The sequence below is a fragment of the Vanessa cardui genome, chromosome 17 (assembly GCF_905220365.1).
Source record: "Vanessa cardui chromosome 17, ilVanCard2.1, whole genome shotgun sequence".
Classification (NCBI taxonomy): Eukaryota; Metazoa; Arthropoda; class Insecta; order Lepidoptera; family Nymphalidae; genus Vanessa; species Vanessa cardui.
The window spans coordinates 6,847,996-6,868,980 of record NC_061139.1 but is presented as its reverse complement, the minus strand read 5'-3'; the positions used below and the strand labels follow the sequence as shown (position 1 = coordinate 6,868,980).

Genomic DNA, 20,985 nt, shown 5'->3' with positions numbered 1-20,985 from the left:
ATATATAGTAATAATAAATTGTTTGAAAATGAGTACTCACATTTTATAAAGGTGCAATAACATTTATTTACCAAAAAACGACCCGCACCGGTTTCGCATGGGTGCAAAACTAATATTAAAAATACTACAGAATTTGTTTATTTACGGCATCACATTAGAAACTTCTAAAATTATCAGTGTTAGTACTATATTGTCCATTTATTATATACAAAAACCTACCTCCGGAATCCCTTTATCTATTAAAAAGAACCGCATAAAAATCCGTTTAGTAATTTTAAAGATCTAAGCTTACATAGGGACAGACAGCAGTAAGCGACTTTGTTTTATACTATGTAATGATAGGTTATAACACTCAAATGTTACAAGTTACAGCCAAGAGCGCCACACATCAAGTTAATTATACTAATGTCACCCACACACGTAATACCTACGCGTGTCAGCAAAATGTCATCTTAGTCGGGCGACGACAGTACAGCAAGAAGTATAAAAAGGGGTCTAAGCTTCACATCCGCCTCCGCGAATAGTCCCCGCCCTGATTTTCCAACTAATTCGATTCGTCATGACCAATTAAAATGGACGCACGACTTTTCACACAAACTACTATTGGTTTCGTGCAACCATTACATATAAAAAATAACCAATAAGGTAACCTAATATAACTTGCTACGTCGATGTTATCTGAACGTGATGCGTCTCAACGTGAAGCTGCACAATGACATCACTGTACACATAATCTACTATTATGACTGTACTTTAGTTTATAACCTTAATAACGGCTTAGAGCAAGCGAGCAATTTATAACAATTGTTTCACGTGAATCATTGATGTACACGTCAAGAATCAGATCACCTTATTTTAATCATTGTTACACTTGAAGTAATTACTCATAATCTCAGTTGACTTAGGTACCGAAACAATAGTTTAACGTTACATGGTGGTAGGGCTTTGTGCTAGCCCGTCTGGGTAGGTACCACCCACACATCAGTTATTCTACCGCCAAATAACAGTACTCAGTATTGTTGTGTTCCGGTTTGAAGGGTGAGTGAGCCAGTGTAACTACAGGCACAATGGACATAACATCTTGGTTCCCAAGGTTGGTGGCGCATTGACGATGTAAAGAATAGTTAATATTTCTTACAGCGTTATTGTCTATGGGTGTTGGTGACGACTTACCGTCAGGTGGCCCATATGCTAGTCCGCCAAACTATAACAGAAAAAAAATAGAATTATTCATTGAACTAAAAACCCTTTAAAAATATACTTTTATTTAAAACTTTGTTATACGTCTGTTAGCACTGTCAATGGAATATATATGGTTTCTTAGATGTTACGTAAATTATTTCTTACCACAGCAGCTAAGTCGCCCTTCAAACAAAAAAGTAAAAATACTCCCCATTGATACACCTCACTAAAGTTTCTGAATAAATAATCTATTTTGATAATGTCATCAATAAGCTCAGCTACTACCACGCGTATTATATTAAAACCTCTAACGTGGTTTTTGCTAAACAAACTATACTATTTCTTGTAAAATAACGTAAATCCTTGAAAAATAATCTTCCACGAATAGACGTGAACGTTTAGTTTTTCTCAATATATTTGAATTCTTGATTATTTTATTTTATTTTACCTACAGCGAAACGGAATCGAACGGTGATCTCTGATTCCCACGCGTGTGCCTTACTGGTTACTTTTTGTGCTCAAACACCAGTTTTTACAATAAAAAAACGAATTCAATCACGTTTTTCATTCAACACCTTCCGTGATTCTAATACAATAAACGAAAAAACTGACTTGTTCTATAAATAGTATATAGTCTTTACATTTATAGCCTATCTATGGTGATAGAGATTGAAAATGTAAATCTTTATTACAATGTTCAAAGTCTGAATAGACACACATGGTTTTATATATCGTCGATAGCTAGGGAGTAAAAATTGGTATGAAAAAATATGAATTTATTACACACAAATTATGAGCTACCAGCTCGCTTCGCATATAATTAATTGTTATGTACTAGCCGTCGCCCGCGGCTTTACTCGGTGTAAAATAGTAAGCTATGACCTTCCTTGGGGTTTAAGCTTATTTACAAAATCCATCAAATTAGGTTTACCATAAAAGCGTAACAGACAGAGTTACTATCGCATTTATAATATTTGTATAGATAATATTAGTATTAATTATGACATATATTTATAATATATATAATATAATTTACTTAATTTCATACCTCCTTTTTATTTTCCTTCTACATCAAATATAAAAATCCTTTCAGCTGCTAGAATGCAATGGAAATTGTATGTATATATATAATATACAATACTAGCTGTACCTGTGACTTTGCATGCGCGGAATTTATAAAACTACGTATTACACACAGACACACGCCCCCAACTTTACCCCCTGGGTGAATCGAAAAGAAGTGGACTATGTCCTGTTTTGAGACTCAAAATACATATCACCGCAGCAATTTTTATCTAACCAATTTAAATAAAATTTGGTGCATTTTAAATGTGAAGAAAGACCGATTACCTTTTACGTTTATAATCTCAGTAAATACTGATTACTGAGAATTTATTTAAAAAACAATTGTAGCGAATTGCACAATTGACTAGAAAAAGTAAAGCAAATTAATAAAAGCGATCGACATTTCTTTGAATATTTATCACATTTGTAATAACTTTCAATTTAAGATATTTTGTAGACATTAGATACTAATTGTGTCCATTATTTCCAAAACATTAATTTGCCAATTACATAATTGTCTATCCTGTTGGTCACTGTTGCCGAGCTACTGTTACTGCGATCGAAGAGAACTCTTTTCCAAGAACGGAAAATCAAACTCAAAAGGATTTCATAACACAAACTCTCCAGTTCCATGATGTTATAATAGGTACTTTTATCGCTGTAAACCTATCTATTTGAATATATTTGCAGTTTCAACGTTAGATTTCGTCGAAAACAGAATGCGGTCCTTCATAAGCACATTGTATAGCATATAGCAGGCAATGGACATGTATTTGACTGCTTTGACTGTCTAATTACACCCCATACTGTGCAGAGACATTGAATGCTATTGTCGAAATGTGAAGGGTATTACTATTATTCTTGTTAAGGCGTCTGTTTGTGATACAATAACGAAAAATTACATGTCCATTACTATTGATGTTGGATTATGATCAATCTTTAAGCCAGTAGCGAAACAGAGAAATGATGTCATGTTTAATTATGTTTTTTTTTCAAATCAATATCTTCTTTATTACAATGTTAATAAACTTTAATAAAAGCTAGTATTATTTTTATAAAAATGATAATAAAGTTACGAAAAATATAAACGAAAACAATTTTTAATGAATATTTATTCTAGATTTTTCATTTGCTTCATTTCATTTTATTTCGAGCCATTCAAAGAACATAAAGATTTATCTGGAAATAACAATTCCAGGAATCCCTTTTTTACATTACTCTTTAATCTTGATATTCACTCAAAAAGCTCGATATTCCACTCAACATTTTTTATAAATTTTAAAAATGTTTTTTTACTGATAATACGTTCGCAACTACGGCGTATTGAAATAGCCAGTTAAATGGCTTCATTCCCAATAAAAATAAAGAATAAATAATAAAAGCACGTGTAACTTTGTACACGTGATAACTGATAAGTGTGAAGCCATCTGCCTCAGAAGCATTTCACTCAAACCCTACATGTCTTCCATTGCGGTAAAAATGAAATGGCATACAGAATCTTATTTTTTTAAAGAATTTTCAAGTAACACATTCGTTATGGGTATAGACAGATTAATCATAATTCCTTTTAAAATATGTATGGAGACTTAAGACATCTGACTAAATGAGTCCTATTCTAATTATCTTTTTACTTCGAAGTTATTGTAATCGATCAGTTATTTGAAAGTACATAGCAAACATAGCGTTTTACTTTTAAGTTACCAGAAATCGTTTTTGTGGCTTTTTAAAAGTATGGATTTGTATGAATTACTTATGATTATGAGTATTTCCGATGTGTGTTTACTCAACCAACCATTTTGGATGTTTTTCGATGTGTATTCATATTCAACAAAAATTTTATCCGTACTAGTATATGACCTAAATTTTCGTGATAATTTTTAGCAAAAAAATAACCTACCTTCTTTCTGCCTTGTTCTTCTTAATAGTTACTGACAATTGTAAAAATAATTGAAAAAAGTCTATGGTTTTTTTTATTTTTATTTTTTTTTTTTGTTGGAGATGAGTATTTTCCCTAAAAACATTCAATGATCACTCTATATCTTTAGCACCTGACACCAAATACATTGTTTGATTTTTAATAGTTTCAATGAAATAAAACGTATTATTTTTATTATATTGAAATTTATTTTGGATAAACATTTTTGAAAAGTGCTTAATAAAATTACATTAAACTATTCTAAATATAACTTAACTATTAAATAAATACAAATATTTATGTTAAATCACAATTGCATCAAGGCATTCGTTAAACAGTGTAAAATCTACTTCAATAAAGTTATTCTTTTAAATATACAACACATTATCTTAAAATACATTTATATAAATTATAATACAACTTAACACTATAATAATACTAAATAAATGATAAATTACATCTAAATCAGTAAGAAGTATAGTAATTATTAGGAACAATTTACTTCACTTACGTTCTATGTAAATAATATTTTAATACTATACAATAATATTTTACTATCTTTTCAAAAAGAGTTCATTTTGTGTAGATGTCAAAAACGGTTCGAAAATATTTAATATTTTGTTTTTTTTTTACAATAAAGGCACTGATGTTACATTTACTTCGAACACCTTATAATCATTGATATATTATTTGTTAAATAACCGGACGTACAATTAACGTCTGTATGTCTTTAGTGAACCCTCCCCATGTCCATTCCACCAAGTTGCCCAATGTAAGGGTATCCTGATTTTGCTTCGGTAGGAGAATGTGCGTGGGACGCATAATGTGAGTGGTTTGTACCGAAGAAGGAACTGTAACAAAGGAAATTTAATATTAAAACAAAATTAAAAAAAAAGTTGTGTTGCAGAAGTTCTTCCAAGGCGGTCCATTTCAAAGAGGTTGCATCATATACTTATTAATCAAACTTTAAAAACCCACAGCGGATCATATCAAACAAAACTCTTAATACTTCAATTATTATATAATTAAGTTTTAAATAAAAAATATATATTTAAATAACATTCTTGCTAACTACCCAATTTGCTAAATTAATGTAATCGCAAACGATAATAAAACTAATATCGACTTCTATTTCGAGATATTAAAGCGTGGGAACGAATGAGTGAATGATGTATGAAATACGAGTAATTGATCTACATTGATGTTGGACTGAATCTATCGGTATAATATTAAAAGTTTATAATCATAGAGCAGTCACTAATGCCAGTTGTAATTGTTACCTGTTTTCGGTCTACCGGAATGCGTAATTTAGGTGGTCGGAATGAAATGAAAGAAAACACATACAAATGACGCTTTATGGAAATAAATCGTGACTAAGCTTACAATAAAATTATATATTCAATTGAATTCAGTGGCTAATACGTTATTAAGGCTTATTCATGTTCGTAGTAACGCATAAACAATAATAGATTATTGTAACGTGTAGGTGGATAGGCTTAAAGATTAAAACCTTCGCAACACCAATATGAGCTTTGAAATACAAATGTACTAAGAGATACACAAGGTAAGTAAAAATTCGTCTTATATAATAATTAATGCATTTATAATAATTTATGATTCTAAAAAAAAAAACAAAGTATTAAGTCAAAGAGAACGGCAAACCATTCGTTTTATAAATTAATTAATGCATTTATAATACTTTATGATTCTTTAAAAAAAAAAAAACAAATGAAAACTAACTTTTAACAGATTAAAAATTAAAACATTACTTATGTTATCAGTCAATCACATAATTTCCTTTAAAAGCGCTACTGAAACAGCCGTGTACACAATTTTATGGTTACGAGATGACGGTGTTTAAATAACAGGTGAAAGAGAAATTTAATCAGTTATCGTAATTAACATACACAAGATATCATTTCGGAAAGCTGCAGCTAGTAAGTGGAACGGCGCGAGCGCACGCAACCCGGTGAAATCCCTAATTTGTTTTACAGAACTAATTGACGAATTAGACATTTATTACTGCAACGGTTTAAAATTAATTTAAAAAAAGAAAACTAATTTAACTTTAATAGATTTAATTTAAAATTCTTTACATTTTTTCTTAATATCGTCGTGCCCGGGCGTCCCGGCCCGGCTTTACACGGGTGCAATACTGACGCTAAATGTACTACATTATTAGTTTAATTACGACATCACATTAGAAACCTCTGAATATATCAGTGTTTCTTTACTATATTGTTTGTACAAAAATCTTCCTCTCGAATCACTCTATCTATAAAAAAAATCGCATCAAAAACCGTTGCGTAATTTTAAAGATCTAAACATACATAGGGACAGACAGTATTGAGCGACTTTGTTTTATACTATTTAATGGTAACGGATGAGGTTTTAAGCAAACGAAGGTCAATATCGGTTTCTCTCTGACTTAGATACCGTACCGTATGCATAACCGAAAGCCTAGTATTTCAATCGAGGAGCAATTGAAAAGCAATTTTCGTTCACCTGCATCCATCAATCACGCGTACATTTTGAACGAACAAACGGTTCGTCCGCTATATTGTCCAATAAAGGGTACAGAACCACGCTGTTTAGGAAGTTGAATGCAAATAGCTGCAGATAAGTTTTAATACCAGGTTTGAGTTAGGTTTAATGCACGGGTTCATCGTACTAATGTCACGTTCGGCCTCCCATTAATTGCCAAGCGCTCGCTACAAAGCAACGTATGTTTATCTGTTTTCCGCAATGTAAGGCGACGATAATACCTTCTATGCATATTTTCATGCATTCAACAAATATCCTTATTGCTTTTATTTAAGTGCCAATTTCCTTTGCTTCGATTTGTAGCTGTTCGCGATGATAAAAAACTAAATTGAACGATTGTTAAACAAAGTTATGAGAGGTCATGTGTTTTCTGAAACTCCATCGTATTATGATTTCCTGTATGTGAAATTTACATTTAATTAAAATTAGAAATACTTCTGAGATAACTAACCTAATTATTATAATATATCTAGATAATGTGTAATCATATTACAATGAAAAAATGTAAACATATCATTAAAAAATGCTTCAAGAAACAAAAACATATTATTTTCAAATGAAATTATCAAATCGTGTTACTCCGTTATTTGTGAGCGTTACGTCAATCGAGGTTGCCTAAGGAACGAGATGAAGAGATCACCATAGACGTGGTCAACTCATATATTACTAGAATGTGTCTCATTGTACTACAAAATATATTGTGTGTGGTCCAATGTGAAGTTTATAGACTTGCTTTGTCTCGATAACACAGATAAACGACGTACTCATCGACATACAATGACACAATGAAACTGTCGCATTCTTTTTTGTCAAATTCATAGTCACACGCGTGGAAAGCATTTACCTAAAATAGCAACAAGTCGAAGGTAACATTTTTCTCTACACTAAAATATAAATCAACGTAGAACGTAACTTCGAAACCAATTAGTAATCGATCAAAAATATACATAAAATTCACAGCCCTATTGCCTTCACGATCGCATCGGCGTATTACGAAGAGAGGCCTGTAATAACTACCCGCGCGGCGTATAATGGCTGACTTCTTACACTCTTAATTGATTAGCGGCCGCTTCGGCTAATGATAAAGGAAGGTAAAAGAAATAAAATGAATCTCAATTCGCGAGATCTACGTCTGGATAATACTTGCAGCGAGCAGCCACCGTACGGAGGATTAACTACTTAAAGACTATTGTCAGAAAACTAAGTAACTACTATACAAATGAGCTGATCATACACATGCTCTATGTTATTAAACGTAAAGCGCGTAGTATCGTTTAATAACATTATATTTTAAAATATAAATTCATAAGTCATGTTATTATAATTGCGTATTCATTTCTTGAATCCAAAACTGAATATAAGTAGCTAAACATCAATAATTCATAAAGGCAATTGGTCGCCGCCAGGGCTTATTGAGATATTAAAGGCAGTTAATATTTATTTATAGATTCATCATCATTACTCGTATCTGAATAAGTTTAATGTAAGCTCACCTATAATTTTCTGGCCAGGCGCTGACTTCGGCTAATTTATTTTGATGATGACCACTGAGCTGTCTCGATGTCCAGTGATTGTGGGCTGCCATGTGCTCCTGTTTTGCATAGTCACCATATCCGTACGGATGGGAGACCGTCTCGGTGCCATTTGCATATGTTGGATGTTGGTAGGTAATTCCACTACTGTGATTTGCAGTCGGACTCGCTGCAGTTGGGCTCGTACTAGGAGGAGTAGCATCAGACGATGCTTGTAGAGGCGTCGGTAGTTCAGATGAATGTGATAACGGGGTCAAGTTCCCGGATGCAAATGAGCTTGAAGTGGGTGGATGCAAGGATGAAGCTGTAAGAGCTGACTGGCATACAGGAGTAGCCAATGCTGATTGGTGCAGGGAAGGTGCTAATGCAGAATTAAGGACGGAACTAGAACCTAACGCAGAAGAATATGATTGCTGCCATGAAGCACATTGAGCATTGAAGGAAGACGGTGGTTCGTATTGCTGATGAACCGATGGGAAGGCAGATTGCAAGGACATTGTGTTAAAGGCACTTAGTTGTTGGGAATTTAATTGCTTCCGTAGACGAGCTCTTCGGTTCGAGAACCATACCTATTGATAAAAATAAATAAAATAAATTTTATGACCACTAATAATTAAACTAAAATAACTTTACCTTATTTAAAATATATCCCTACACATAAATTGCAACTAATACTTTACAATAAAATTCTAAATTCAATTTTTTCATTAAAAGATATAACAAAAATACTTGTTAACCAACTTATGACGTAATTCTAAAGTTAATTAAGAGAATTATAGCTTAAGTAAGCGCAACTATTTTGTTTTATTACTATAATTATGATTTAAATCCATCAAATTAAGGAGCTAGATCTGTTATGTTACACCATATGGTAGCTAATTTCGAGTTGAAATAAATTGTAATTTAATGACTATATTTCTTCTCTCAAAGGGGAGGAGATATTAAACTAAGGAGTCAATTTAATTGCTATCAAAACAATAATTCATATTCACTTTGAAATTAAACTGTATAAGGATACGTACCATGCCTGCCTTTAACTAGGATGCTTTGGCAAAAATATAATATATAGCAAGTAATATTAGTAACTCTAACATACCTGAACTCTAGCCTCTGTAAGTTTCGTCTTCTGGGCTAATTCTTCCCGCGTATAAACATCAGGATATTGCGTTCTTGTAAAAGCTCGTTCTAAAGCCTCGAGTTGATCTCCGGAAAAGGTGGTTCTAGACCTTCGTTGTTTCCGCTTCAGCGTAATGCCGGGTTCCGACTCTGTATCGGAGTCTTCACACGATGATGGACCTTTTGAAATAAGAAAATGGTTTAGTCCAAGATGTTACGTGCACAGCGCTCGAATTAGACATGAATACATAACGGATCAATAATGTCACTTAAATTATCCAAGGAAAACGGCAGTTAAAGAAATTTACTTTCCATCTTTATAGCTAAATTGCACCTACGTTATTAACTTAATAGAGAAAATGAGCTTGTACGCCCGTCCGTACATTTTCAAATACGTTCAGTGATAATGATGTAGCTAAATCTGTTACACATATAAAATTTGTCACTGCAACGTGACTTTCTAGTTTCCTATCATTTTGTTTCATTACTTCTATTATTATTATTTGCTACCGCTCGGACCACACGCGGTCTCGATTAAATTAAATGTAACCGCATTGTATGTTAAGCTCAAAGAAGTCTCTAATGAGTTTCTCGGATAAATATTAGAACATTCGGGTTCGATGATTTGTTTTGTATTGAATTTGTAGCCACTGGTCTTATTTCACGTGTGTCCTAAAATGTATTCCATATTAGAACATCAATATTTTATGAATACCTTATACGATTTTTTGTTTTAATCATGAGGCCCTTAAAATATTCATGACTTAAATTGCACCTAATTGATCATTACATGTTACAAAATTGCAACGGTCTTATAAAGCGTTTCTTGGAAGTGCACTTTAAGTTTCACTTCATTTACAGTTATCCGGCATCATAGACAGGCACGAAACGCAAATTTTGAGTACGCGAGCACGAGCGCAAAGGGACCCGCTTTTCCAGTGTAGACATTACTTTAGCCGCACACAACTTAATATGCATAATCTTATCGCGGCGCAGAATCTCTCAGGCAAAACCGCACCGTCGCTGAACCGGGATATTAGGAGCGCCATTTTATATTGGATAGCTATACGGCACAAGACGTGCAGTACGGACAGATTGTCGTAATGCAAGCCTCGCGGCCAAACGCGATGGGATAATAACAGCTTTGAGTACTAATTTCATTTTTATAACCTACAATTTCCGAAGCCGACACAAGGGGCGCTGCCGTGGCGTGCGCGCGCGCCTGCCCCGCTTCACTTTTACGTGGATTATTAACTTTATACGCCATTTTACTAAGTTTGCAAACGTTTCCGACGGTCTCATTATAGGAATAAATTCATAATAATAATGTACTTTAAAGTGAATTAAGTGATTATGGTCTTGAATCAGCGTTAAAGACTACGATGACATGGCACTTATTTACGCATCATTATGATGAAGGTTTCATCCAATACTATGTGAGAAATATTTTTGGGATGATTTCGTAATGTTGGTCAAATTTAATATTAATTTACTCGATGAGGTAACCTTGTGCTTTATGAATAATAGAGTACTTTGTGATGCGATTCATCATATTCATATAAAAATAGCCAAAGCGAACTTTAGTAATATACTGTTTCAAACAAATGCTCCACATAATACCGCGCTACAGTATTTAAGTGGACTAACAAACTTTTCAACCCACATGAACAAATCAAACATGGAATGATTTTTTTTTCCTCAATAGTAACATTTACTATTTACTAGCTAATATTTTACACTGCCCATATATCGTCTAATGATTGAAACGTTTAATTTTTTTTATTTTAAAAAGCATTTGTATAAAAATATCTTTAATCCAAGGTAAGTATGACTTACCTAGAATACCATCAATACTGTGGTTTCTTCTAGGATCTGATTCATCCCTTTTGCCTCCTCTTATAAGTCGCGAAATCGAACTGACTGATGGGGCAGTGTTTTTATCACAAATGCCTTCTTTTATTAATTTATCTCTAATCTCCCAGGAGAATATACCTGGGTTTTGTCTCTTGAGCTCTTCGATCCTGTTCTCAACTTCGGGCGTTGCTACCCTCGGTTTCGAACCTCCGATAACACCAGGGCGTATTGAACCGGTTTCCTGGTAACAAAAAAAATACATTGAAAATAACGAAATGATTTCAAACTAAACTTGTTATAACTTAAAAATACATATTAAAAGTTCTAATTTGATCATTATAGTCGACTACAACTTACAGTGGTTTCTTGTACATTACATAAGAATTTCAGCAATATTTATACATCGATTTCTTACCTGGTATCTGTTAAGGATCTTGGAGACGCAGCCGTGCGAGACGCGAAGTTGACGTGAGATGACGCAAGGCCGCACGCCCGCCGCCGCCATCTCCACGATCTTCAGCCTGATGTGGTTTGGTAATGGACGACCGTTGATGAATACTCCACCCAACTGGTTCATACGACCTTGTCCTGTAACAATTATAAATTATCAATACATTTTATCAACTTAAACTTATTTCTTTTTAATGCTCGTATAATGCAAAATTAAATATCAAAATATGTATTCAAATAAAAACATATTCCAAAGCTCCAAAATCAAATCTCAAATAAACATTTAATCACAGTAAAATATTGGCAAAACATCCAATTTTATTTATAACGATCTACAAGAACTAAATCAAGTAATAAAATAGTTTAGTCTGTTACACTAAAAATGTATTCAGAAAAATATTTTATTACATCTTTAATTTGTACATTTGAGCTAAAAATTTTATTATGTCGAATCATTCTAAAGTTCCTACGGTGAAAGGTAAGTTATCAAAAAAAATAATTAATCTTTTATCGTGATGGCTATTGGGAGCGATAATGAAGTTCGTTCGACGGTAATTGCAAATAAAACTTCTCAAGGTATAAAATATTTCTGGGACTATTAATACATGTGTGAGTAAAATGGCTATTATAATCACATCATGGGCAGTGGTTGGGACCACCTATCGTCAAAGAAAGCCGCCGATCAACGATTTTTGCAACGCTTTTGTTAGTTAGTTCCTATTGAATCTTGTATAATATTTGAAACGAAAAATTAATACCAAAATACACATTTAAAATAACTAATTAAAAATATTTTATAATAATAATATTTAGTCTATGCTATCTAATTTATTAAATAAATTACAAGCTTAAGAAGGTTTTAAAACAAAAAATAACCTAATACGTCTATGATCGCATTCCAAAATTCATTCCTAATTCTTACACAAATTTGACAGACATCTCTCATTTGTAAAGAAAAAAAAATAACAGTGGCATCTTCCACTTGTGTGAGGCATTTATAGTTTATCAATTTCAAATAATTCCTCAAAGATACCGCCACACGTAGGACCCTAGACCCCTGCGGAGAAGCACCGATCAATTAAACAACATGTCAACAAGTGTGTCCTTTAATAAGGCGAGAAACCAGAGATAAGCCGTTGTAAAATAAACCGTATCATAAACAACATATGGCTAAGATTTGTACTTACAAAAACAAAGAATCGCATAAGGCATTGTATTCATCATGACATAATCAACTTTCTTCCCTACAAAATAAGATCTAACATGATGTATATTTTATAATCGTCTGATCTCGGTTTTGCGAGCGATCCTCATATATTTTTTTGTTTGGAACCCCGTAGACATCGTGGTGCCTCAAAATCCCGTGTTCCTCGGCGTTAATTTAACGTTCCCGAAATATTTATGACGCATAACGCGTCCTTAATATCCTTGTCTATACAAATGTGGGTGGTTTAGTAATAATGTATCACTTTATTAAAGGTCTTCAGTTTTATTACATAGTAATAACATAAAGTTATACATTTGTATCGAAAATGACTCTAACTGAACTTTTTATTATGCAATTTATTGTTTTTTATTTAAATTCCTTTTAACTTCAAAACATGTCTTTTGAAAAAACACAATCATAGAAGGTATGTAAGTACTTTATTTCGTCTTTAACAAATATCTATGCAAGCGTATAAATTCTGAAGCATTTGAAGGAGGAAAGATCAAAACGCTGGCTAACCAGTTTAACAAGCAATAATAAAATAGATCATCCAATAAATTTAAAGTAAAACGCTTCAATTTTGAAACAGGATCAATCTTACGTACAATTGATAAAGGGATACAAAGGACATAAAAGAACTGCAAATGTACAAAGCGTAATAGAATTGGCAAACATTGTACAGCTATTAACGCAAAAGGAGGCGAAGTTAACAACAAATTTCAACATTTATTCGTAATATCTAATCGTCCGGAAGCACAATTTGATCATGCACCATTATATCAGGACAATAGCCGCTACCAGGGTGGCATACAAATCTATTCGAATGTAAGTCAAGAATGCAAAAAATATAAGTCAGTGGGATTTCGGAAGCCAGAAAGGTTTTACTTACGCGTCTTATTCATAGCTATTTCAAGTGACTTCGACGAGGGAATATCACATACTGAACTTGGATAAACAGTCCTTTTGAAGGTATTAAAAATTCTCACAATAATATAATCTTGTTCTGATTCGTTCAACCGTTACGTTCGTGTAAGACGAAATTGAAACAGAGTCAGTCATTTAATGCTTAACGTAAGACGCAAAGCGTGACCGAATAAATGAAGATTTTCTATTCACTATTCGTATTTCTGTGTCAACTTTAATTAGCAATCACATTTTCATCAAACTTCTCAGCACCATCGTCTCGTCATAGACATTGTGAATCATTGATTGGATTTCTGAAGTACATTTTTATTTTACAAATATTTTTTTATTCGATTCGAACGACTCATATTTCTTAATCCAGGGTTCATTTCCATTACGTTCGGGAACGTTAAATTCGAAATCCATCCGATATTTGGATACAGATCAATAAATATTTCCTCGACGATATCGAGATAAAATTTGCCATCTTTTGAATAAATATTTGAACAATCCCATGGTTCTTTGAATTCGTTTTTTGGGCACGTTAAATTAATTGAGTTCCTTTATTTGCACGTTCTAAGATTTTCTTTAATATTTACTGTGACATTTAATGTCATAGGTTATTGCGTCTGTACTGCCAGCGGCATACTACGCTGAAACGACCAATAAAAGTTACGAAGTCAATAGGCGTAAAGATATCCCGTTCGCGTATTTGTTACAAGGCATGCCCTATTAAATAGTTACAAACGCACTTTGATAACTATAAGTATAAACTGATAACGGTTAGTTCAAGGAGTTTCGTTACGTAAAAAAGCCTAGATTATCTTACAAGCCCTTCATTAATTAAATGTGCTTCTAACTCTAAGCTTAATTCAATAACTTAAAGTACGAAAAATTATTAAATATTATTATTACTCAATGTACACGAAACAAAACTTAATAAATATAACTGAAAACTCAGTAACTGTATTGATGATACCTTGAATTTAAGTTTGAAAATTAATTTGTTAAGAAATTTTATCCAGTTACTTACGAATGATAGTTTATTATGTTTAAAGTCGATATCGTATTGTGTAAATAAATCGTAAACCCCGTTTTCACAATCATAATATGTTTCTGCTTGCAAATCAATTTCACGTAGCGACATTAATGTGCCTATACTAAAATTTATATGAGGTTTACGTCACACACCGCTTTCCTTCACGAGAATTGTATGCAGCGATAACTTATACATAATATAGAGAGATATGCTTACTTCGTGATTTATAATTAATTTAACAGTTATCATACAGTACTAGACGGAGAAAATTATTTATTAGTATTATTCATCGTTTTGAAACTTCCGAACGATTGCTTTTAATTGGACGTTACCACAAATATGTTCTAATAATAACAACAACAGCCTGGAACACAAATTAAGCACATAAAAATTCAGTGGTGCTTGTCTGGGTTTAAACCCGCAATCATCGATGAAGATGCACGCGTTCTGACGACTGGGTCATCCCGGCTCTTATAATAACTAACAAATAATATTTCCCTTTACAAATGATATAAAGCTATAAAACAATAAAAAACCCCTGTACCTATTCTGTTTAAATTGATTCATGCCTTTTCACTTCACCCGTGTTCACAAAACATGTTCAGTTTAACGAAAACATTGAATTTCATCGGTTATAAAATGTCGACGATAAACGAGAATCAATAAAAACCTTTAGTCAATAAGTTTTAATATTATAGGTAAATTTCAAACGTATCTTAAATGATTATCTTTTATTCTCATGGGCATAGATTTCTATTCGTAACCTGTTAAAATCATTTATACACTAATAAAATAAGCTATTGCTGTCCAAAATCAAGCAACAAAGCAAAGAAATGCCATTTGAATAGGCATTAGAATTGGGCGGCACTCACAAAGGCTATGTCATTCCATTAAGCCTTCTTCAAGCTTTCGGAGATCTCTGTGTGGCCTCTTGGTCGCGTGGCTCGAGGTGTAGCAATCGGTTATCAAATCAGTCCTATTATACTTTCATTGAATATATTGTAACGCCGATACAATATCGTGCTGTATGGGAATTTGTTCTTCAACTGCGAGTTATTGCATACTTATCTAAAGATTGTTATCTAAGATACGAATTATTCTTATCTATTCTATAATAGTTTTAATGTATAAAACACAGATAAACTTAAACATTTGTTTTAATTAAACTAAAGATATAAAATAATGGTGTTATTTCTTAACATTCTATATATTTTGATCTTGAAATCTTTTAAATTATGCTGTCGGAAATATTAGATGATTATGAACACTTTATTGGTATTCCTTGTAATATGTCTGAAACGGAGATGAGATTTGCACTGACTAGCTCTCCTTTGACCCGAATTGACCCGACATCTCGTCGGTGTGGAATCCGTGCGGTATAGAGTTCAATTTCCGTAACATGTTTGCAATGTGTAATAATATTTTATTATCGTCTTTATCTATATGTCTTTTTTTCTCTTAAATTTCGAATATTATATTCTGTTATATATATTCAAAAAATCATGCAATACCATCGTATATAAAGAACGAAGGCATACTGTAGATATACATATATAATATTTACTCATTATATGTGACGTATTATTTTATGAAAAAATACTAATAAAAATCAATTTAATTAATATTCAATGTCATAAATTAAAAATAACGAAATCATATTTTATAAATGTTTGAAATCGAACGCCTTTAGGACCGATATATTGCGATACAAAAATATGAGTACCTATGAACTATAACGAAATTTCCCTCCATTGAACCGAATGCCAACTGTTCAAACGAGGCAACGCCTTTCGGCTCGTCAACACCGAACATAATGTATGTACTAGCAATGAATGGAACTGAATATTTTATTTCATTATAATAGTGTGTTTGAAAGTGCCCTGTTTGACCTCATTCCGTATTCATAACGCGTTATATACTAATTTGACGGGTCTTTTCTTTTATTATAAGAAATGGACTCTTTGAAGCGTCCACTTGCCGCTATGGTTCGCTTGTTGAAACATAAATATTCTATAATTTTATATGGATAACGATAATTTAGGTTAGCTTATATTGTTAACAATAATTTAAAACTGTGCCTGATTACGAGACTATTTGTAATCGAATAACACCGTGTTAGGGAGATAAAAAAACAAACAATGTATTACATTTTCAAGATTATTACCAAGATTATACAAATTAGATAGTCTACACCGCAATTAAACACGTAATGATTAGACGTGGAGAACTAGAGAAAGGCTGGCAAAAAGAAGGCGTATGCGCCGCCCGAAGCGAAGTTGATTTTAATCTCTATTAATACCTAATAAACGTCATCTGATTCTTTATCAACAATACAACCAAGACAAGCACACAAAATGCTTTTTCTTCATTCGACCATTCGAATAATACAATGTCTTTGATTCTTAGAGTCATATTTTCAAACGATATTAAAATAAATTAAGTGTCCGTTATATCAATTTGTTTATTAATAGATCGACATAAATAATGGCAAGTAAGCGCCCTCGAGGTTCGGCCGAGGCATTTCGCGGGCGAAGGGACGAGGCGCGTCATATTATGCGGCTAAAAGAGCCTGTCGGTGCCTTTGATCCCGGCGAGGATGTGTGCGTGCGATGTGCACCGCTGTCCGTCTTGATATGAATGTGACTAAACCTTGATTATGGTACTGAACTTTTTATAGAGGTCACCGGACATATTTTTGTTGAAAACATCGATGATATACGAAACAAATAACGAGTTTATCGAGATGTTCTCGTTGAAGAGGTTCGCTGATTCGCGTGGAAATTACAAGGTGTGTGTCGATCGGTATCGCTTCACGGGCCCGTCACCTAGCCCGCGGCGCACCGCGGACATCGACCGTCATACGACCGTCATCGCCTACATTACACGAACTAATGCCGACATTCTCAGATACTTGAAAAAAAAAACGTTGTTACCGTATATACCTAAATATATGTAAGGTAAAATAATCTCCCATCTTATGACATACTTAACGACAAAAATGACAAAAAAAAATCTTAAACGATATAACATATAACTAAAGCATAATATCACATAATAATATTAAATAAACGTGAATGCGTTTCTTTGCTATAATAATTATTAAAGTGTATGGGAGTGTGTGGAATTATTTAAGTGTTTGTTAGGAAATGTTTGTATGAAAAAAACAAAAACAACACTTACAAATCTTTAAAATAAAAAACTTTCAGCTTTTCGAATTACAGAAATGTTTTGTGGCAGAGAGCATATCGCTACTTGACACTAAGCCCGATTTATATTTAAGTTATATAATTTTGTGTCGAATTAGGGATTAAAAAATATAATACGCTGAAAAGGAACCGCGTTTCTCATGCGCAGGCGCATAATGCATTATGCGTCATTAAAAATCTTATAACGACTTTTTGTATGAAATATAAATTTGCAATAGATAATTCATATATTTTATATTCATTAAAATGATGATTGCTTGGTATCGTAGATAAATATTCGAAAATTAAAGGAACTTAGTTACTCTTGTCGGCTTCCTTTAGAGTCATTCATCCCTTTTTCTCGTAACAGTTTATGTATTTCTTTCTCGTTTTAATTTAACTTAGAAACAGGTCATAAGTCGTGGTGACGTTTTTAACAATGCGGTCGAAATGTTTTCGTATGGTAATGATTTATGCTTAAACGCATTGCCAGAGGACTTTAGGAGCGACTAAAGTTTGAAAATTATTATTTTTTCAACAGTTCAACGTTATAAGTACCAGTTTAATGTAAAGTACAAAGCATGTTCTATAACATGAAGTACTAAATAAAAGGGGGTAATAAGTATGCAACCAATCTGTTTAAAATTAAATTATGATTATTTAAGATATTTATAAATAACATTTGAATAGTATTACCTATACATATTTACAAAAAGGATAAGGTTGATTGAAAGAAATGGCTAAAAGGTATATTGCCGGTTCATCTTTAAAATCTATGGTCCTAACTTTCAATACTAAATGAATACTCCATGAAGTTCAAAGGTGCTATAAGCTCTAATTAACGCAGAGTCTACTTCAATAAAAGCTGTTTTGTTTTTCATCTTATGCAAGAGGTAGTATATAATTAAAATAAAATATTGGAATTATAAATAATTGAAACAAAAAATATATTACAGTTGACTTTCAAACAAGGTTTCATTATAGAATAAAACAAAGAAAACGCTTCGACGATTGCCCGTAAACCGTTGGTGTCACTAAAGGGACTGTCTCCAGCAATAAATACCAAATACGAACCGTTTAAAACAAAGATTGTTCATTGGCTTTACGACGGGCTATAATTCCTTTTACTCGTAAGACAAAATTTAACAAAAAATAACTTCGACGTTAGAGAGACATTTGATGACAGAATATTTCTTATTCCATGTGAAATTCACAAATATATTTCCAAGCACACTCCAAGCCTTTCATCTAAAGCTTATCATATTTTGCATATATGAAACTAAATTTGCATATATAATACCTACCATATCTGAAATGCCACCAACTTTGCATATGTAAAACTAAATGTTAGTCATAGATCAATAACATTGACGAACATTTAAAAAATAATAATGATAATGTAATTTTATATAAAAATAAAATAAATAATTTCAGCTCCTGTTAGGTACCAACTTTGTTACCTTTAAATTAAGATCAAGATCATTTGAAGAAATAAACAATGGCTGAGTCGTGACAGAATTTCTTTATTGAACCAGCAAAGAGTAGACAAATCGCTTTCTACACTGAGTCCTTGACCATTCCAGAAACTTCAACGTAACAAGGTCCTCTTACCAATTGTAACACATTTTTTTCTAGCAATCCCAAGGCGTTAGGATGAAATATTGTTATATGAACGGCAATAAAAGGCACTTTTAGCTCTATAATTTCTTCATGATTTTATCGTTTTATGGTTTGTTTCGAACCTTTCGTAGTGATAAAATTATTTGTAAGACTAATTATGTTATTTTAGATGATTTCGATGCTTGTAATTGGTCACTAATCAGCTGTTAAACTTCGATCGTATAACGCGGTTCGCTTTATTGACACCGATTAGCGTTTTATGATGATACTGCATGGTAAAGGATAATAACCTATGTAGGAATACCTTACACAAATTGTGATGTAGCTTATAAATATAAGTAGGTATACTTGAAAAATGCATAATAAAATAATTGTATAATTTAAGAATATAATAAATCAAAAAATAAATATGTCAAACAAAAACCCGTTAGAGGATTTTCGTTACAATTTAGACTCCATTCTTAATTTAAAAATTATCTATGACTATTCTTTGAAATAAATTAATCAGTGATATAAAAATTAATTTTTAAGTTATACTGAAAATATGATATTATCACTAACCTTGGAATGAATATCCTGTAAAGTACGGAGTCATGTTCAACGTTGAAACAGCCATTGACACGGAAGCAGAACTTTACGTAGAGAGCGCTACTCCAAGCACCAAATCAGTCCTAGCGCACGCAAAAGTCCCGGAAAATCACAATATCAGTCTAACACTACAATCACAGGTTGCACGCAGGCATGATTACGTAAAAGGAAACAGCGTGTGTCTAATCCGTGTTACTTTGAAGACAGCTCGGTGGCCACTGACGTGTGATGTAAAGATGTATTTCGACTCTCAAGTGTAATCTTTCACAATCAGCGGTGCAACAAAAAATGGTCAAACCGCCTCCGCAGCCTTCGACACCACTCCACCTGATTGTTTGTCTCTTTCTGTTGCTCGATCAGAAACTTCGTTCGACTTATTACCGGTCCCGAAAATCTCTATTTTAACATTAAATTTTGAATACAACAACTCATTAATGGATTTATTAGTTATTTCTTAATTCAAAATTATTATTTTTTCTGCGTTATCCTTTAGAATTTGGAGAATATTTGATATAATCGCTTCGATGGTAGAGTACAGATAAGACAATGCGAAAAAGGGACAGCATGAAGAGCATGATCCGGTATCTTCAAAGTGAAGCGCTTACATTTAACAATGTGTGAGTCGCGCCTGAGTCGGTGCTCCGTGACGAAAAACATGAGGCGTGCGGCCGCAACGATCTATGCCTACAACGATCGGTGATTGGTCAAAATTTGTTTAGGGCGGAGTTTGTATGCACACTATGAAAATTATTATAGTTTATTTGTGTGAGTTAATTGCATTGTCG

The 20,985-nt window shown here is 32.8% G+C and overlaps 1 protein-coding gene across 2 annotated transcripts; it reads right to left on the bottom strand.

The window, feature by feature from the left end:
• Window positions 1–4,811: 4,811 nt before the first annotated feature.
• On the bottom strand, window positions 4,812–20,464 carry LOC124537083 (protein gooseberry). 2 transcript variants are annotated; one of them, XM_047113798.1, is made up of 6 exons: window positions 20,174–20,464; window positions 11,624–11,796; window positions 11,191–11,449; window positions 9,335–9,534; window positions 8,200–8,807; window positions 4,812–5,013 (listed from the first exon to the last, which is right to left on the bottom strand). In XM_047113798.1, exons 1-6 carry the CDS (start codon window positions 20,226–20,228, stop codon window positions 4,893–4,895), a joined length of 1,416 nt encoding a protein of 471 aa, XP_046969754.1. In that variant the 5' UTR covers window positions 20,229–20,464; the 3' UTR covers window positions 4,812–4,892. The 2 variants fall into 2 exon arrangements, with proteins under 2 accessions (XP_046969754.1, XP_046969755.1); XM_047113799.1 differs by having other exon boundaries at window positions 11,347–11,449.
• Between the last annotated feature and the right edge of the window lie 521 nt (window positions 20,465–20,985).

What these genes read in the sequence shown, in the direction of transcription:
- LOC124537083 (XM_047113798.1), bottom strand. Translation starts at nt 20,228, where the DNA reads ATGGCTGTTTCAACGTTGAACATGACTCCGTACTTTACAGGATATTCA. An exon ending in TACAGGATATTCATTCCAAG is followed by an intron (nt 11,797 to 20,173) that starts GTTAGTGATAAT and finishes TAATTGTTACAG; the next exon opens with GACAAGGTCGTATGAACCAG. An exon ending in CAGTATTGATGGTATTCTAG is followed by an intron (nt 9,535 to 11,190) that starts GTAAGTCATACT and finishes TTATTTCAAAAG; the next exon opens with GTCCATCATCGTGTGAAGAC.